Raw genomic sequence first — 17,853 nt, forward strand, 5'->3', positions numbered from 1 at the left:
CACCACCACCACCACCACCATCACCATCATCAACAACAACATCATTATCATCACCATCATTTTGTGTCTGTTTGTCAATGGTGGCATAAGTTACATGCAACTCACTAAGATCCAGCTACAAACAGCAACAGAAACAATTAGCCAACTTTGTTGTGTTTCTTACAATACAGACTGGTTATATTTTATTTATCACCTAACACTAGAGAGGATGTCTGAGGCTATACTAAAGACTCAGTCATGCCATATAACCAATTCCAATTCACATTCATTTCCCTGCTAAATGAAAAGAGACTATATCTTGTTTATAAAAGCCTTTGATATATTGTCATCATCACCATTTAACATCTGTTTCCCATGCAGTCATGAGTTGGACAGTTTAACGTAAGTTGGCTAGTCAGAGGACTGTGCCAAGTTCCTCTGTCTGCTTTGGTATAGTTTCTACTGCTGGATGCCCTTCCTGATGCCAGTCACTTTACTGAGTTTACTGGGTGCTTTTTTTATGTAGTAATGGTATTAGTGAAGTCATCAAGTAACTTGCAAGACAAGACCCATCAACTGATGTGGGTGAGGAGAATTGTGTTGAGGGCTCAGCTTTTTACCAGGTGATGAGAGGTTAAAGTGTGATAGAAAGATAGGAACAGGTGTCTTGCTGTTGGGGAGATACATGGTTACTCCAGTTGGGAAAGAGAAAAGATGGTGAAGATGTATTAGTGCATGCCCTCAAATTACAGTAAAGTGAATGTAAGAGAAGTGGTACGGAGAATTGGACAGGTGAGATAAATATAAGCACAGGATTTAGTGGTTAGAGGCATTTGGCTCACGATCGTGAGGTCGTGAGTTTGATTCCTGGTGGCGCAATGTGCCCTTTAACAAGATACTTTATTTGATGTTACTCCAGTCCACTCAGCTGATAAAAATGAGTAGTACCTGTATTTCAAATGGTCAGCTTTATCACACCCTGTATCACATTGAATCTCCCTTAGAACTGTTTCAAGGGTATGTGTCTGTGGAATGCTCAACCACTTGCACATTAACTTCACGAGTTGGTCGTTCTGTTGATCAGATCAACTGGAACACTTGTCATTGTAACCAACAAAGTGCCAGTTATATATATATATATATATATATATATATATATATATATATATTCTTTTACTTGTTTCAGTCATTTGACTGCGGCCATATTGGAGCACCACCTTGAGGGGTTTTAGCCAAACAAATTGACCCCAGGACTTATTTTTGAAGCTTAGTACTTATTCTATCAGTCTGTTTTGCTGAACTGCAAAGTTACAGGGATGTAAACACACCAACACCAGTTGTCAAGCAGTGATGGGGGGACAATTTTTAAAATTTTCAATTGTGTTGAGGAGCCTGAAAAAATATTTAACTACAAAGTTATTTATACACCATTCTTTTAACCCTAATTCACAAAATATCGATTCTTGGTTACCAATTTCAAAAGTTGCATTTTTTGCTCTACCCTATGTACAACATGGTAATACCAAGTTTTTGTCAATGCTACCAGCAGTTGAAAGAATTTTTAGCATTTATATTGGCTTGAAATCTTACTTTTGTTGCCAAGAACACTCTCTAGAACTGATAAAACAATTCTTTGGAAATAATCTTGGAGAAATGTATTCATGGTCTGTACATGGATAGTGTAGCCTTTTAAACAAATCAATTCTGGTCATGGAGAAGGACAATTCCAATGCAGGAGATATCACTATAGAAATGTAAAATCTGATTCCAATATAGAAGAAAGAAAAAACTGTGAACATGTGTCTCAAAATGCAATGGCCTTACTGAGAAAACTTGAAGAGAACAGCAAAAGCATTGAAAAAGTGAAGAAGAAAATTAAAAGGTTTCATGAAAGATGTCTCTCATGCTTAGTCCTATGGAAAGAAAACTTTTCAGTTGGCAGAAGACTGTGTTTCTGGAGACATATTTTGTCCCAGTGTTGGGCAGTCTGCAGCTAAGATTGCCCAAAGGATTGGAAAGCAAATAATAAATTTTGATGAATTATATGATGGAGTTGTTATTGCAAAGAGCTAATGCAGAAGTTTGGACAACTCAAACCGTAAGTATGAAGAACAGTGGCAATTTTTTTATTTTTAGTTTATTGAAAAGAATGATAGATATGAGTAAAAAATCAGTGCTGTAGTAAGATACATTCTTTGTTCAGCAGTTGAACCAGTGCTTTCTGTAACAAATAATATATCGTCAGATAAGAGGGACAACATAACAGAAGCTGCAGTCAGGATCTTCTGATGACTTAAGTATACATTCCACAAAGCAGCTCAGAATTTTTTTAACATAATTTATAAATGACAATACATTTTTATTTTTATTTTAGAAAAGTAGTTTCAAGTGGAAAATATGAAAATACTAATGGTTGAATAAAGTATACCTTGACAATAAAAAACTTGTTCAGTTTAATTCATTTTCAAATGCTACTGTTCTACTTGACAATATTTTATATGCATATGCTGCCCAATAAAGAATAGCTGCTTTGTACTTCTGTTTCTCTTCACCATCCTTTTACGTCTTTCAGCAAGACTCTCAACCTCCTAAGAGATAAAGACAAAGCGTACATCTTAACTCAGAGGTATTATTTTCAACACTTGCAAAAGAAAGGCCTTCATATCAGAAAGCATGCAACTATATCAATATATTTGCAGTGAAAATTTTCCGGATCCTATGACAAATGGGAGAGGAGGATTACTCTCCGTTAACAATCAACTCACATGCTGTGACTTTTTAAACCTAGCATGATATTCCCATTGTTCCCGGCTTCACATTCGAAATTATGGTAAAACAATGCACACACATACATACAGATATATGTAAGTATCTTGAGAGAAAAGCTGAACATTAGAAGCATCAGTTGTGGCATGCAAGAGAGACGATTGCGCTGGTATGGACATGTGGTGAGAATGGATGAGGATAGCTGCGTGAAAAAGTGCCACACCCTAACAGTTGAGGGAACCCGTGGAAGAGGTAGGCCCAGGAAGACCTGGGCTGAGGTGGTGAGGCAAGACCTTCGTACATTGGGCCTCACCGAGGCGATGACTACTGACCGAGACCTTTGGAAATGTGCTGTGCGTGAGAAGACCCGGCAAGCCAAGTAAGATCGTTGCCAGTGCCCCTGGACTGGTTCTTGTGCGGGTGGCACATGAGATGCACCATTTTGAGCGTGGCCGTTGCCAGTACCGCCTGACTGGCTCCCGTAGGATTTTCGAGCGAGATCGTTGCCAGTGCCCCTGGACTGGCTTGTGCGGGTGGCACATAAAAGACACCATTTCGAGCGTGACCGTTTTCGTGCGGGTGACACGTAAAAGCACCCACTACACTCTCTGAGTGGTTGGCGTTAGGAAGGGCATCCAGCTGTAGAAACTCTGCCAAATTAGACTGGAGCCTGGTGTTGCCATCCGGTTTCACCAGTCCTCAGTCAAATCGTCCAACCCATGCTAGCATGGAAAGCGGACGTTAAACGATGATGATGATGATGGAAGGTGACGCCAATGAAAATTTACATTTACTAAAAGCATGTTAAACTGACAGTGTTGATTTCAATAAAAACTACGTCGATGGTATCACTCAAACTACCACTTTTTTTTCCCTGTCATGGACAGTGACTCTTGTTTCCACCTTATTTATTTATTTTTTTTAGCAACCTTTAATCAATCTCGTCGTTTTTTCTGTATTTACACAAGGAACACCGGAAGAAACATCACCGCCTATAATTTTACTTCCTTTCATACGAAGACAACGGACCAGCCTCTCAAAGAGGAAATTTTTTTTTTATTTATGTATATACATACATATATATATTTATATTTATTTATTTATATATAAATATTTTATGTGTGTGTGTATATATATATATATATATTTGTCTAAGTGCATATACTGATATATATATATTTATTTATATATATATATATATATATATATATATATACACACACTGTATATACATATATATATATGTTGTTTCCGTGCCATTTCGTTAACCATCCATTCTTATACCCTCCCGACAGCATCATCATCAACAGGAACAGACAATCGATTGTCAAGGTAATTCAGTCTGTTTTGCTTCATAAACTTTTCGTTTCACTTTTTATTTCTTATTTCCTCTGCCTTTGCTTTGAAAATTCTTTCATGCCTTTCTCTTTTACTTCCTTTTGCAACCAATTGGATAAATTGTCACCGACAGATCGAGCACTTATAATAGTTTTTGTTTGTGTTTATGATTGCAGTGACATGTAGGGTATTTTGTCGTAATATGAAATCTCACCTCAGAACTGGACTTGGACTTTATCTTAACAACGATTCCGGAAGTTGACCTCGGGAGGGATTAAACCGGAACATTTTCGACTCAACCGATTCTGCCAGTCCACCCGATTATAAAATGAAATACAGTTTACTGTTTTTTTGTTTTTATTTTGTCTTTGTCTTTATTTTCTTTGCAAGAAGAAAAGGCATTTTGAACTGTTAATTACTATCATACAATCATTTCCTTTAGCTTTCTACTCCCCCACCCACTTTTTGTACGCGTGTGTAATAAATGTGTATGTAGATAGATAGATAGATAGATAGATTTGGTGACGCAAACTGGAAAAATAGAACTCAAAACACGAGTATTATAGTTTTTATTAATATTTATCAGAAGCAGCAGAGTGACTCAAGGACAGAGAGTTTCGTGCGTTAGCAATTATGTGTGTATGTATATATATATATCTTCGAACAGTGTATTAACTAATTATGGCATATAACTGATCAGAATGTTACGTCGGATTCGCGCCGACTATTGCACTTGGCAGTATTTATTGACTCTTCAGACATGGTGGCCGGACATAAAATATAAAATGCAACCACTCTACTTCTCATATTGAGTGTGCTTTTTGTTCCGACTTAAGGAAAACTAATGGATAATTGTATGTATGTTTACATGATTGTGAAGATCCGGTATTCTGTGCCGCCTGTCGGTTTGTTCAGATGGTCGAACGACTTGAATTTCCAATCAACTTGATCTTCATAAATTTGGCTCAACTCTCAGTATGGAGTCACACCATCAATAAACGATACGTTATTCTTAAACTTTCTTTGGAATAATAATGTATTTTCATATGCACACACACAGTTATTTTGAGATTATTAAAGCCGATGGTACGCCTTTTTTGTTTACACACACACACACATGTGTGTGTAAAGAGAGAGTGGGGATGAAGAGGAAGGTGAGAGGTTCTGAACTTAATCTTATTTTGACATATAACTCTGTACATCCTCCCAGTAGCAAATACATTGAGTGACGAGATGATCCTTGAATAAAAATAAAATAACTACAATTTAGCAACCCCTCCCACCCCCATTTTCCCCTCCATACTTTCATCAAAATATATTTTTTTAATGAAACTTTGTTGAAATTCATTTTGGAGAATGTAGATTACGTGATGTTGATATTTCAAAAGCCACGGAAATTGATGGTAAGAAAGTTGATGAGGAAGAAAGATCCGGAACTTCTCAAAAGATTTATCTTTGTTTGAATTTTATCAACATAATCGTAATCTACACTCTTTAAAATATCTTACTGTTTATAAGATTTATTTTTAAAAGAAAATAAATTTTTCAGAAAGTTTGGAAGAAACGAAGTTGGAAGGGGGCACCAATCTCTAGTTATGCGCCTACCGTATTTGATGGCACATAAGATGTATGTACGTACACATACACACACACACACACACATTGTATTTATGTGATTTTAGTCTCTTACAAATTGAATCAGAAGAATTCGTGATAAAAGGAAGTCGTACAAAATAAGTTTATTCATGAATTACATATATTTTCTACTTAGGCTGATTATGATGATATTAACTACTAATTTACTTACCATTTAGTTTCAGGACAGTCTTGACCTAGCTTACGTATTTTGCTCAAAGGCATTCTCATCTTAATCTCCTTATTTCTTTCTTCCGTTTTTTTTCATTGAGCCGGGGGGGGGGGGGATAGCTCTATCTTTTGCTGCATTATTCAAGGATGTGATTTGAAGAAGCTTTAGGCCTAGCTCTGGCGCCAGAGGCTGACTGAATTAGAAAGAAAGAATAGTATTTTCTAATAGCAAACACCAGTTGAGAATTGAAACCATGTCTGGCACAGTGTTTTATTAATTAGAATAAGACAGCAAACATACTACAGCCCTGCTTTCAAGGATTTTAGTCAACTTTAGTATATTTCAGTCTGGTATTAATCAACTGGAAGTAGAAGACGAATGACAACAGGGTAAAAGTTGTAAAAGTTCACACACACATATGTCACCATCATCATCATCATTTCCTATCAATCTCCTAGGTCAGCATGGTTGGGCAGTTTGACAAGATTCAGTGAACTGGAGGACTGTGTTGAGTGCCAGTGTGGGTTAAGGGCTTAGAAAGACTGAGGGACTGATGTAGTATGTTTGCTGTCTTATTCTAATTAATAATGTTAACTCTAATCAATAACTTCTAATTAATAAAACACTGTGCCAGACATGGTTTCATTTCTCAACTGGTGTTTGTTATTAGAAAATACTATTCTTTCTTTCTAATTCAGTCAGCCTCTGGCGCCAGAGCTAGGCCTAAAGTTTCAATTCACCCTAACGTAAACTATTACACTTGTTATTATTTATTACTTTTAAATTTATTTTTATCTCTATACAATTTCAAGGTGGTGAAACTTATTTTTAAACTTTGTATTATGCATAAATGACATTTTTCTTTTGAATCCGCTTGCTTCAAGGGCGTTGTTATAAACCGGCGCATGTTGATTCTACATTTGATGATAAATTTGATATTCTAATTGAAACTCCGTTGACAATACTATCTATGGTGGACCTTGGGTGATTTGATGAAACATTTATGTACGACACAGATTTGCTAGGTTTACGGAACGGACAATAGAGACCCGTATCCAAACATAATGTCACATCCAGGAAATTAACCTTTCTGGAGTTAACATCAAATACAATATTTAGGTTGAAGAAATCCTTATGGAAACACCTGAGGGACTTCCTCAACCTATTTAAGGCAGTTTTAGACTTACCCCGTACTGTTAAAAGCGCATCATCTCTATATAGTCCTCCGGTAAGGAGGGGAAAACTAGCTTACATCTGCGAGAGGAGGTACAGTCCCACCAGGTCGGTCACCTGTGCAGAATCAGATGACCCCATAGTAATATCAAAGAAATCTGTTGAATCCGCCCTTTGCCATTCATATTCATTGTAGGATATGAGGATCTCCCTAGCAGCTAAAATAATGTCAATGAGTTCGTTTTCAATGGAAAAATACAGTAACACACTCAAGAAGAAGAAGAAGATAAAGTACTCTCTTGAATGGTCTATTATAGGGCTCCATACTTTAAGGCAAATATTAGCAAATGTTCTTTATGTATTAGGGAATCCCTTGCGATTCTCAGGTCTTTTGAACCAAAAACCCTGAATAAGTTCACTGAGGTAGTCCCCTTCTGCAACCATAAGTTTTCCTCCACCTTCTTGAAACAGTATAGAGATAAAAATAAATTTAAAAGTAATAATAACAAATGTAATAGTTTGCGTTAGGGTGAATTGAAACCTCGTAGATTGGTTTTGATACTGCAGCCTGTTTGGCTATTCTAAAATGGCACTTTTTTTTTTTTTTTTTTTTGGGGAATTCTCCAATTATTTACATAGGCTGGTCCATTTTGTTTATATATATTTGCTCTTTATAAAAATCATTCCCCCCCCCCTTGTGCATGTCATGACTTTGTGTGTGTGTTTACTCTGACGAGGGGGTCATCACCCATTTACACTCTATTGTGTTTTGAAATACAGTGGTGTACCTCTGAAATGGCCATAGGTATTGTATGAAATTCGTGAATTTGTTTTTACTGATGGATACCTGTGTTGTGCTGTAATTGTTTTTGACTCGTGTGTGGTGAACCTTTTTTGACATGGTGGGCGAAATTGAACTTTTGCCTGTTGATACCTGCTGGGTGTCTGTTGTTTGCTCTTGTGTGTGCCGGATTGGTGCGAACTTGCCTTTTGGTGTCTACTGGTTTTGAGGTGTGAAATGTGTCCGAGAGAGTTGAAGAACTTTGAACTTTAATTCTAAGTGGTGTCAAATCACTTCTGTCCTTGTTTTTTCAACCGATAGACTACTTTATGGTACCTCATTTCTTCATATATATATATATATATATATATATATATATAGTTCAAAAAAACAATAACAAAAAAACAAAAAAACAACAAAGTGAGGACGTGATATGGATAGTATTATTGGACGCTCAGGAAAGGAAAGAGATATATATATATATATATGTGTGTGTGTGTGTGTGTGTGTGTGTACACACACACACACACACACACACACAAAGATAGATTGATAGATACAACTGAGTGGGCAAACAAAAATATGAGACACTGCCTAGTGCTTTTTTTAAAATTTTGATAAGCCTGGTACTTATTCTATCAGTTTCTTCTTGTCAAACAAGTAAGTTATGGGGATGTAAATAAACAAACAGCAGTTGTGAAGCAGTGATGAGGGAGAAACACAGAGACAAAGAGACACACATACACTTACATATATCCATACATATATATATATATATACAGTTGATTTCTTTCAGTTTCTGTCTACAAAATCCACTCACAAGGCTTTGGTTGATCTGAGGCTATAGCAGCAGAAGACACATGCTAAGTCACCACACAGTGGGACTGAACCCAGGATCATGTGTTTCGGAACCAAGTATCTTACCACACAGCCACACCTGCACCTATGTATATGTGTATGGGTGTATATATGTATGCATGTATATATGTGTACATATTATATGTACATCTATATATATATATATACATCTGCACATATACATGTATATCTATATCTATATCTATATATATATATATATACATCTATACACATACATGTATGCAGACATGTATATATATACATTTGTGCAGATGTGTATGTGTGTGTATATATATATATATATATATATATATATATATATATATATATATATGTTATATATGTATGTATGTATGTATGCCTGTATATATGAGATAATAGTTTCACTTTAGTAGTTTCAATATTAAAGTGAAACTAGAAATGATCTTATAAATCTCACAGAGAGAATTAAGCAGTTGTATATTGTCAACTCAATGTGACAGTCCCAATAAGGGAATCATACTGCTGCTATTTAGCCCTAGGAAGCTGGACCGCTTCCTGTCGGCCTTGACACATTTCCTGTGTCCTTATATTTGAAACTGTTAAAGCGAAAATATCTGACATTTGAATAGAGAGATGTTATTGTTTCACTTTTGACATGTAATACTGAAATAGTGTAGGAGATATGATATTGTTCTGGGCTCACACTAGGCAAAAAGTTAAAATTGTTTTTGGCCTATGGCACTAAGGGATGTGTAAAATTTGAATGAAATTGGTTGTGTAGTTCTGAAGTTTTGGGGATTCACACAGTCAGTCACACACACATTCTCATCTTTATATATATAAATGTGTGTGAAAGTGTGTCTGTATCAATTTGTGGTTTTATGTTTAACAGCCATTATCATGTGCCAAACAAATGCAGCTATCACTTGAGTCTGCTTTGTGGACTCACTTATTACCTTCCTTTGACAGGGAAGCGTTTTCCTTTACTTGGTATCTATAAAAAGGGAAATTGTGAGATAGATGCCATTGAAAGGTTTGAGGACAGAATTTTACCTCTTAAGCCAAGCCTTAATTAGCATCTTTGGGTACCACTTGAAGAGGAAAGTGATGGTAGAAGTACTGCCCTTTGTAAATTTTATGTAAGTTTTAAGAGTGGAAAAATTGGCATAGCTAAAAGAGCCTAGTTAAACTATGATACAACAGCTATAGGTTGGCAGCAAGGACTGAAAGGAAGTACTTACTTTTGTTAGGGTAATCCAGGGTTGTGTATGATGTGTCCCAAATTACTCTAATAAGGAAGGATCCCATTTTAGGGATCTTGTTTCGTTTGTTCTAGATTACAGTCGTCATTTATTGTTCTTTATTATTATTATTGATTTTACCCCTTTATTTCATATGAATCCTTCGTTACTTTCTTTTCTAGCTCTTTTTTTAAAAATTCTATCTTTGTGCTGCGCCCAAAATTTTAAGCCTTTGTAGTCAATAGAACTCATTAATATTATCACTTCAATTTCCTATCAATTAATGTCTTTTTTTTTTTTAATTTCAGTTTTTTCAGTGAGTTTCTAAGATTCCATTGGAGGAGCAAGGAGTATCTACATTGGAGTACAGAAGAAAGATTTGAAAGATATTGCTAAACCATCATAAAAACCGAGATATACTTTTATACTTTTAAAGAAGATATTACTGTTCCCTCCACCCATTTTCTCACTAGTTTTGTGAAATCTAGTAAAAAAAAAGTTGCAGCTTGTAAATATGACTTCAGTTATTTACATAACTTGTGTGTAACAGAACAGTGAATTAGTTGCTTCCAAGCCACTACTTCAACCTGTGTATTTTGGGGGGATTGTGACATTTATCATATATATATATATATATATATATATTCATCATTAGTTTTTCAGTTTCATCAGTGGAATTTCTACCATGTACTCCATGCAATCTGTTTACTCCATGAGCGAGCAATTTAGCTGTGATTCATGTGAGAAAACCTTCCAGCTATATGACCAACTTAAGGCTCACAAGAGATCTATGCATGCTGGTAGTGGTGAACATAAATCTTTCATATGTGAATTCTGCCACAAGGAATTCAGCCAGATTTCGTCCTTGCGTAACCACGAACGCACACACACAGGTGAGAAACCATTCCAGTGCCTGACTTGCAGTAAGTCATTCAGCCAAAGGGGCAATTTGAAACACCATGAACGAATACACACTGGTGAAAAACCATTCACTTGCGAGATGTGTGCAAAAGCCTTTAGCCAAGTGTCAAGTCTGCGCAACCATGAGAGGACGCATACAGGCGAGAAGCCTTTCACCTGTCCAACTTGTTCGAAAGAGTTTAGCCAGAAGGGAAATCTGAAAATACACGAGAGAACACACACTGGCGAGAAACCTTTCACTTGTTCCCTCTGTACCAAATCTTTCAGCCAGAAAGGAAATTTGAAAACACATATGCGCAACCATGGAGATAAAAAAGAATTCAGCTGCTCCCTCTGTGGAAAAGTATTCTCATGTAAATCATTGCTGAAATGCCATGAAAAAGCACATAATGTGTCTGAGGCAGGTAGTAGTCAAGGAATTGGCACAGCCATGGGGCAAGAAGCAATAGGGCTGGTCCCAAATACCACAACTGCCATTGAGGGCCCAGCAGGCTCCATTGACCTTAGAAAGGACCTATATAACTATCACAGCAACAACAGCAACAGCAACCATAATCACCCACAGCACACATCAGCCACCACAAGTGTACAAGCTCAGCAGCCACACTTGTCACAACAGCTGCGCAATCAAACCAACTTTGGTGCTAACTCCAGTGGATTTGATCCTAGGGATCACCTAGCAGCCTCACAGTTAGATTTAACCACTGATAATCGGCACACTCAAAACAACCGTGTCTATGTGTAAGGAGCCATACCCACCAAAGCTGCCAAATAAACCATCATTTTAATAAAAACGAACTCTCTTTGGACAACACTTTTACTATTTTTATTATTGTCAAAAGTAATTATTATTATTGTTGATATTGGCAAGCATCTAAGGACAGCACTCAGTTCTTAAAGAACTGAGTCCATTTCAATTCATGCTTGGAACCACTAAATGCTCTTGGCTAAAGCACAGACTCCATAAGTTTCTATTTCTTTCCTTCTCCATAAAAATATTGTCTTCATGCCAGTATAAGAAACTATTATTATTATCATCATCATCGTCGTCGTCGTCGTCGTCATCATCATTATCATCATCATCATCATCATCTGTTGTGATTGCAAAGGCTAAGTAGGTGCATTATTGCAGTTCAGGCTTCTGGGAGCTGTAGATCTAAATTCTGCTACAATCATTGTGTTGTGTCCTTTGGGGTCAAGATGTTTACTCAATTACTTACCTCTAAAAACTATGGGTCAAGAGGGTTTTTTTTTAACTCTTGCTTTTACTAAGATATTGACTTCAGGAAATGAGGTCATATCCTATAAATGTCAATATTGATTTTATATAATTCCAGGATCAAGAGGCCAGAGTGGTTTAAAAAATGTGCCACTAAGATTTACCAGTCAAGTCTTTTTCTTTTCTCTTACAAAAAGGGCCTTGTATTTAGAGAGAGAAGAAATGATCATTAAGGTGGTGAGCTGGCTGAATCATTAGCACCTCGGCTAGAATGCTTAACCATATTTCTTCCAGCTCCTCTACATTCTGAGTTCAAATTCTGCTGAGGCCAACTTTACTTTTCATCCTTTTGCAGGTAATATAATAAGGACCAGTTATGTATTGAGGTTGATGTAATCAATTTGCCCCCTCCCTTCAAAATTACTGGCCTTGTGCCAGAATTAGAATTACTATTATTGTTATTAGGGTGAATGAATTGCCAGAATCAGTTCAAATCTCTTTGGGGTCAAATTTGCTTTACATTCTCCTTGGATCAATAAAATATAGTACCAGTTAGTTAAATCAAATTTACTCTTCCCTTAATTTTATGTCATTTGCCAGTGTTGGGTGGCGAACTGGCAAAATGCTTAGTGGTATTTCACCTGTCTTTACATTCTGACTTCAAATTCCACCAAGGTTGACTTTGCCTTTCATCCTTTCAGGGTTAAGACATACCAGTTACGCACTGGGGTCGATGTAATCGACTTGATCCCCTTCCCCAAGCAACCCTTGTGGCGAAAATTTGAAATAATTGTTATTATTATTACCATTATAAGGCGTTGAGCTGGCAGAATCAGTAAGGATGCCAGGCAAAATGCTTTGTGGCATTTTGTCTGTCTTTATGTTCTGAGTTAAAATTTCACTGAGGTCAACTTTGCCTTTGGGTTTATGTAATAAACCAATATTTATAGCTAATTATATATGGCACTGAATTGAAATCATACTAAGGCCAACTTTGTTTTTTATTTTCATGTGAAAAATAAAGCACCGGTCATGTATCCAGTCAATCTAACCAACTACATCCTTACCTCATTTGATGTGTGCCTATGTGAAAAATCAATTATATACACACATCCCCACACACATACTGGTAAAACTGTTCTCTGCAGAAATTAATGTTGGTCTGTGTTAGCATATATTAGATTAAATGTTGATATAAAGTGTTCATTTGATTCCATTGAACATTGTTTCTTTCCCAATTTTCCTGTCTTATTTGTTATTGCTCGGGACACAACACAATGTGTCTGTAACAAAGTTTGAGCTCAGTCTCCTAATACAATAATAATAATAATATCACCATCAGCAGTTACAACAAATTTTCTCTATAAATTTCACCTTCAGCCTTTATCTATTGTTTTTCCTGTTACCCAGCTTGAGGTGAATACCTGTTACTGCAGAGGTCCACATTGACACCAGCATGAAGACTTATAGTTCTCAATTAGAAAGATTTTTTTTTTAACATTCTGTTCTAGTTTTATCTTCCCTCTAACTCAAATGATAACTTATAGTTAATCCTGCTACATATCTTTCTTTCCAGTTATAAACAAGAGAGGTGCTTGCAGAGAGCATTTTGGTAAACTTTGCCTTTTTTCCTTTCAGGATCAATGAAATATGTACCAATTGATTTATTTCAGCTTGCAAGTTCATTTAATGCAGGTGACATCTTGATGTTCACTATCTTTTCTGTTATTAAATTGTATGTCTAACTCTCATTTAGTCCCTACTGACTATCACTTGTACTCATCACTATATTTGCTTTACAAGCAATGCTCCTACCTCCATTCATTTTCACCTGTTGTCCACTACTATCAGCTGCGGTAGTCTTTGTATTTACTCACTAATAGTTTCTGTATTTTGCATATGGCTCTGAATAGTTGCTGACCTGTTGCTGCAACAGTAGTGCTGATCCTACTGGTCACTGATGTTGTCATCTCTGCATCTGCTTAAAGTATCAGCAGTAAGTGAAGATCTTCATCAGCTGATCATTAACTTTAATGATCTCTGTCAGTGCTGTCCACCACTCGTTTCTGATAACAAACCAAGGGATTTTTTATTTTGTTGTTCGAACTGCAAGAAATAGAAGCTAAATATCCCTCGAATCACACTATTATGTCTTAATGAGATGAAAGAACTTGTTGGATAGTGTCATCTCTGATACATTCTCTGGAATAAAGATGAGGTGGTCATAGCTTGAACACTTTTGGGCCATAGGTCAGTCTGGTCAGTTAGAAATGACCTTGGCTGAAATAGCAGCAACCTCTGCTGATCATGTAACTGTTGCCTTAAACAAATTTTTTCAAATACAAGTATAATATTTATGTTACAATTTTTTTAGTTATAGCCTGGAGATTAGTGGAGTGGCAGAGATGGTACAGTGTTGAAGTGAACAATTTGCAGTATTCAGTTCTCTCCCTTATGCTTTCTATATACTGGGTTTCAAACCTCGTTGCCTTTCATTCCTCCAGGGTCATACTGGGCTCAATACACCTTGCCCCCACCCCTCCCCGATAAATTTGTGAAGCCATCCTTAATGTTAAAAATCGTTATTCTTTTTCTTCTCAGAAATCTGACATACTCTTCACATCTCCAATGTGCCTCATTTCCCCTCATCCCTGCAACCTTACACTCAAGTCCATTGCATGTTATTGGCCAATATGGAGAGAGCAGGGGGAGAGAGAGAGAGAGAAATCAGGTATGCATGTACACCTGTGTTTAAAAACTGGTTTTCTGATCACTTCCTGCCATAATTTACTATCCAAATCTGAACATGACTATCACCATTAATCACTCTCTGGGGTGACTTCACTACTGCTACTTATATTATTACTATCCCCACCACCACTACCAACACATTTATTTCTACCACCCTCACTAATAACTCTACCATCTTCACTTTTTCTAACAGCACTAGTATTGCTATTTGCACTGTTTCTAAGCAATAACCATCACCACCACCAATATTGCCTACACTATGCTATATACTCATTTATTCTGTTGCTAGGTAACTAACCACCACTATCACACTACTCCAACCATTGTTCACCTTAAACCCTCCACTAAACATTACATACCAATATTATATCTCTATATATATTTATGATTGCTGAATTGTAGAAGATTTAGTAGTTTTTTTTGTTTTTTTTTTGCCTAGAAATAATGTTTTTCAAATTTTTTTCTTTTTAATTTTTTTTTTTTTTTTTTTTTTTGCCCCATCCTCAATAAAATGGTTATTTACTTCATTCTTTTCATTAATAATATCACTGAGGTTTCTCTCTTTAATTACACCTCAAATCACATCTGCTGAAATGAATTTTTACATTTTTTTTTTCTTTTTTTAATAAAACACATTGTCCTTAACTAAAAAAAACAAAAAAACTCCTGTAATTTTTTATAAAATATTCCATGTATTGATGTTGTTGTTGTTGTTGTTTAACCCTTCAACATTCAAACAGGCTATATCTGACCTAAATATTCTACCATTTTTGTGTGGCCAGATCTGGTCTCTCATTCATCCTACAATGTCATTCTAAAAATAAGCAATCACACCATGAAAATCTTTTAGCCACAAGATAATGTATGATTAATTAAAAATAATGTGAATAAATAAGCATTAGCTTTAAGAGAGTAATCTGAATGCTGAAGGGATAACCATTGTGTTTAAAGGAGATTAAGTTGAAAAATACCCAGGACTTTGTTCAGCTTGAAAACTAAAGAACAATCAGTACTAACATACTTAATGTAATGAGTTAACTTTCAATTAAGTAAAATTACTAATTTTGTAGAAGCTGGCAAAATTGTTAAGCATGTTGGACAAAATGCTTAGTGGCATTTCCTCCAGTTTTACGCTCTGAATTCAAATCCTGTTGAGGTCTATTTTGTCTTTCATCACAAGTGCAATAAAGTACCAGTTAAGTACTAGGATCAATGTGTCCCTCCTTTCAAAGTTGCTGGCCTTGAGCCCTGCAATAAGCTGATGTCTCTTTCAGAAGAAATGGTGTGATTTTGTTTACTTATATGCCGTGGAAACCAGGTGACTGGCCTTATAAATCTTATGGCTAAGGAAAAGAATTTAAAAAATTCCCTTAATCATTAATTCAGCTAGGGGAGTTAATTGTGAAATTTTAATTCTTGACAGTATGGTGAAACAACTCGAAGTATGTTTCAGTTTTATTACACCTTTTTAGTGGAATATTACCAATACCAGCCAAAGATAATTTGAGAAATTTGTTTTACTAGTTTCACTCATTGGATTGTAGCCATACAGTGGTACCACTTCAAGGATTTTAGTTGAACATATCAACTGCAGCTATTTCATTGAATCACTAAATTATGTACTTGACATAAAAAAGACAACTCACAACATCCACATCATCAAAATCTTGGAGATGTGAGATAATGCATGATTAATTCCAAACATAGTGAATAAATAAGCATTACATTTGACAAAATAATCTGAATGCTAAGGGGCTCAAGCAGTAAACATAATCATAGTTGCAGACAAGAAATGGAAATTTAATTTTCATGCTCACGGAAGAAAATGTGGTCTTTGTTAGCAGGTAAGGGGGACAACTTCAAGTATTTCAGCTTTTTTAGACCTCATTAGCTTGCTTGATCATAGGTTTTTACACACAGAAAAACATTTAAGCACAATTTTGGTTAACAAACCAAAATTGTTCTTAACTGGTAGACTTAATTCACTGCCCAGTTTAACTCCATCATCTAATCCCTTGGATACCTTTAGCAGATTTCATTCTATTGCAAACATTTGTGCCAGGTCTCCAGTTTGAGGATGATTTCCTCCTTTCCTCCCTCTCACCAGTCATAGAGGCTGTAAAACGTCAGGAGTACTGCTCTTCTATTCTGATTAAAAGGATAAAAACAAAAATAGTAATTTGCATTATTACAAAATGTGAGCTAAGGGAAATAACTCGTTGATCAATGTTATGGATTTAGTTAAGATAGGTGGTGGTGAATACTGTATGCCAAAAAATTCTCTTGGAGAAAGAAATCAAAAACAGCAGCTTATCAAAGAAAAGAGAGATAACGTCAACAAATAAGTGTAAAAATTAAATATTTATATAAAATAATTAATTTCTTAAAATTTTGTCCCCGTTGTGAAACCACAAGGTTTCAGGTTCTGTCCCAGTATATGGCACTTTTGGGATGTCTTCTATTATTACCCAAGGCCAATCAATACTTTGTGAGTCAATTAGGGAAAACATAAACTGAAAAAACTCATTGTACATATATATATTATTATGCATGTGTTTGTGTTTCCTTGTCTTGACATTGCATGATTGTTGTAAATGAATTCCATTTCTTTCTAATATTGTGAAAACCTGTCTAGCCTTGAGGAATCAATACCTTGCTTGGAAGAAGGTAAGGGTTGGTAAGGGGAAGGGCATCTGGTTGTACAAAATCTGCTTTAATAAACTCTGACTCATACAAGTATGTGAAAGTGGATATTCAATGATAATTTTTTTGTGTGCACCATTCAGTGGTTGTATTGCCATTGATCTGGATAATCTAACTTAAGTATGCCATTGGCCTGCTTGAGTTACTTCTTATAGCTTACCTTCTTTTAATTTTACACACATGTATATGTGTCTTTGACAGGCATCTGCAAGGCTCCCATCTAAATTTCACTTACAAGGTGTTTTTTCAGTCAGAAGTTACAGTAGAAAACACTTGCCTAAGATACTGGAGATACTGGTGAAAACAAACCTGTAAAAAGCAGAAGTAGAGATGG

The 17,853-nt window shown here is 35.9% G+C and overlaps 1 protein-coding gene across 1 annotated transcript; it reads left to right on the forward strand.

The window, feature by feature from the left end:
• Positions 1–3,742: 3,742 nt before the first annotated feature.
• Positions 3,743–15,515, forward strand: LOC106873130 (uncharacterized). Its single transcript, XM_014920357.3, has 2 exons — positions 3,743–4,077; positions 10,234–15,515. Exon 2 carries the CDS (start codon positions 10,611–10,613, stop codon positions 11,589–11,591), a length of 981 nt encoding a protein of 326 aa, XP_014775843.1. The 5' UTR covers positions 3,743–4,077; positions 10,234–10,610; the 3' UTR covers positions 11,592–15,515.
• Positions 15,516–17,853: the final 2,338 nt, after the last annotated feature.

The sequence above is a fragment of the Octopus bimaculoides genome, chromosome 14 (genome assembly GCF_046866305.1).
Source record: "Octopus bimaculoides isolate indiv1 chromosome 14, ASM4686630v1, whole genome shotgun sequence".
Lineage (NCBI taxonomy): Eukaryota > Metazoa > Mollusca > Cephalopoda > Octopoda > Octopodidae > Octopus > Octopus bimaculoides.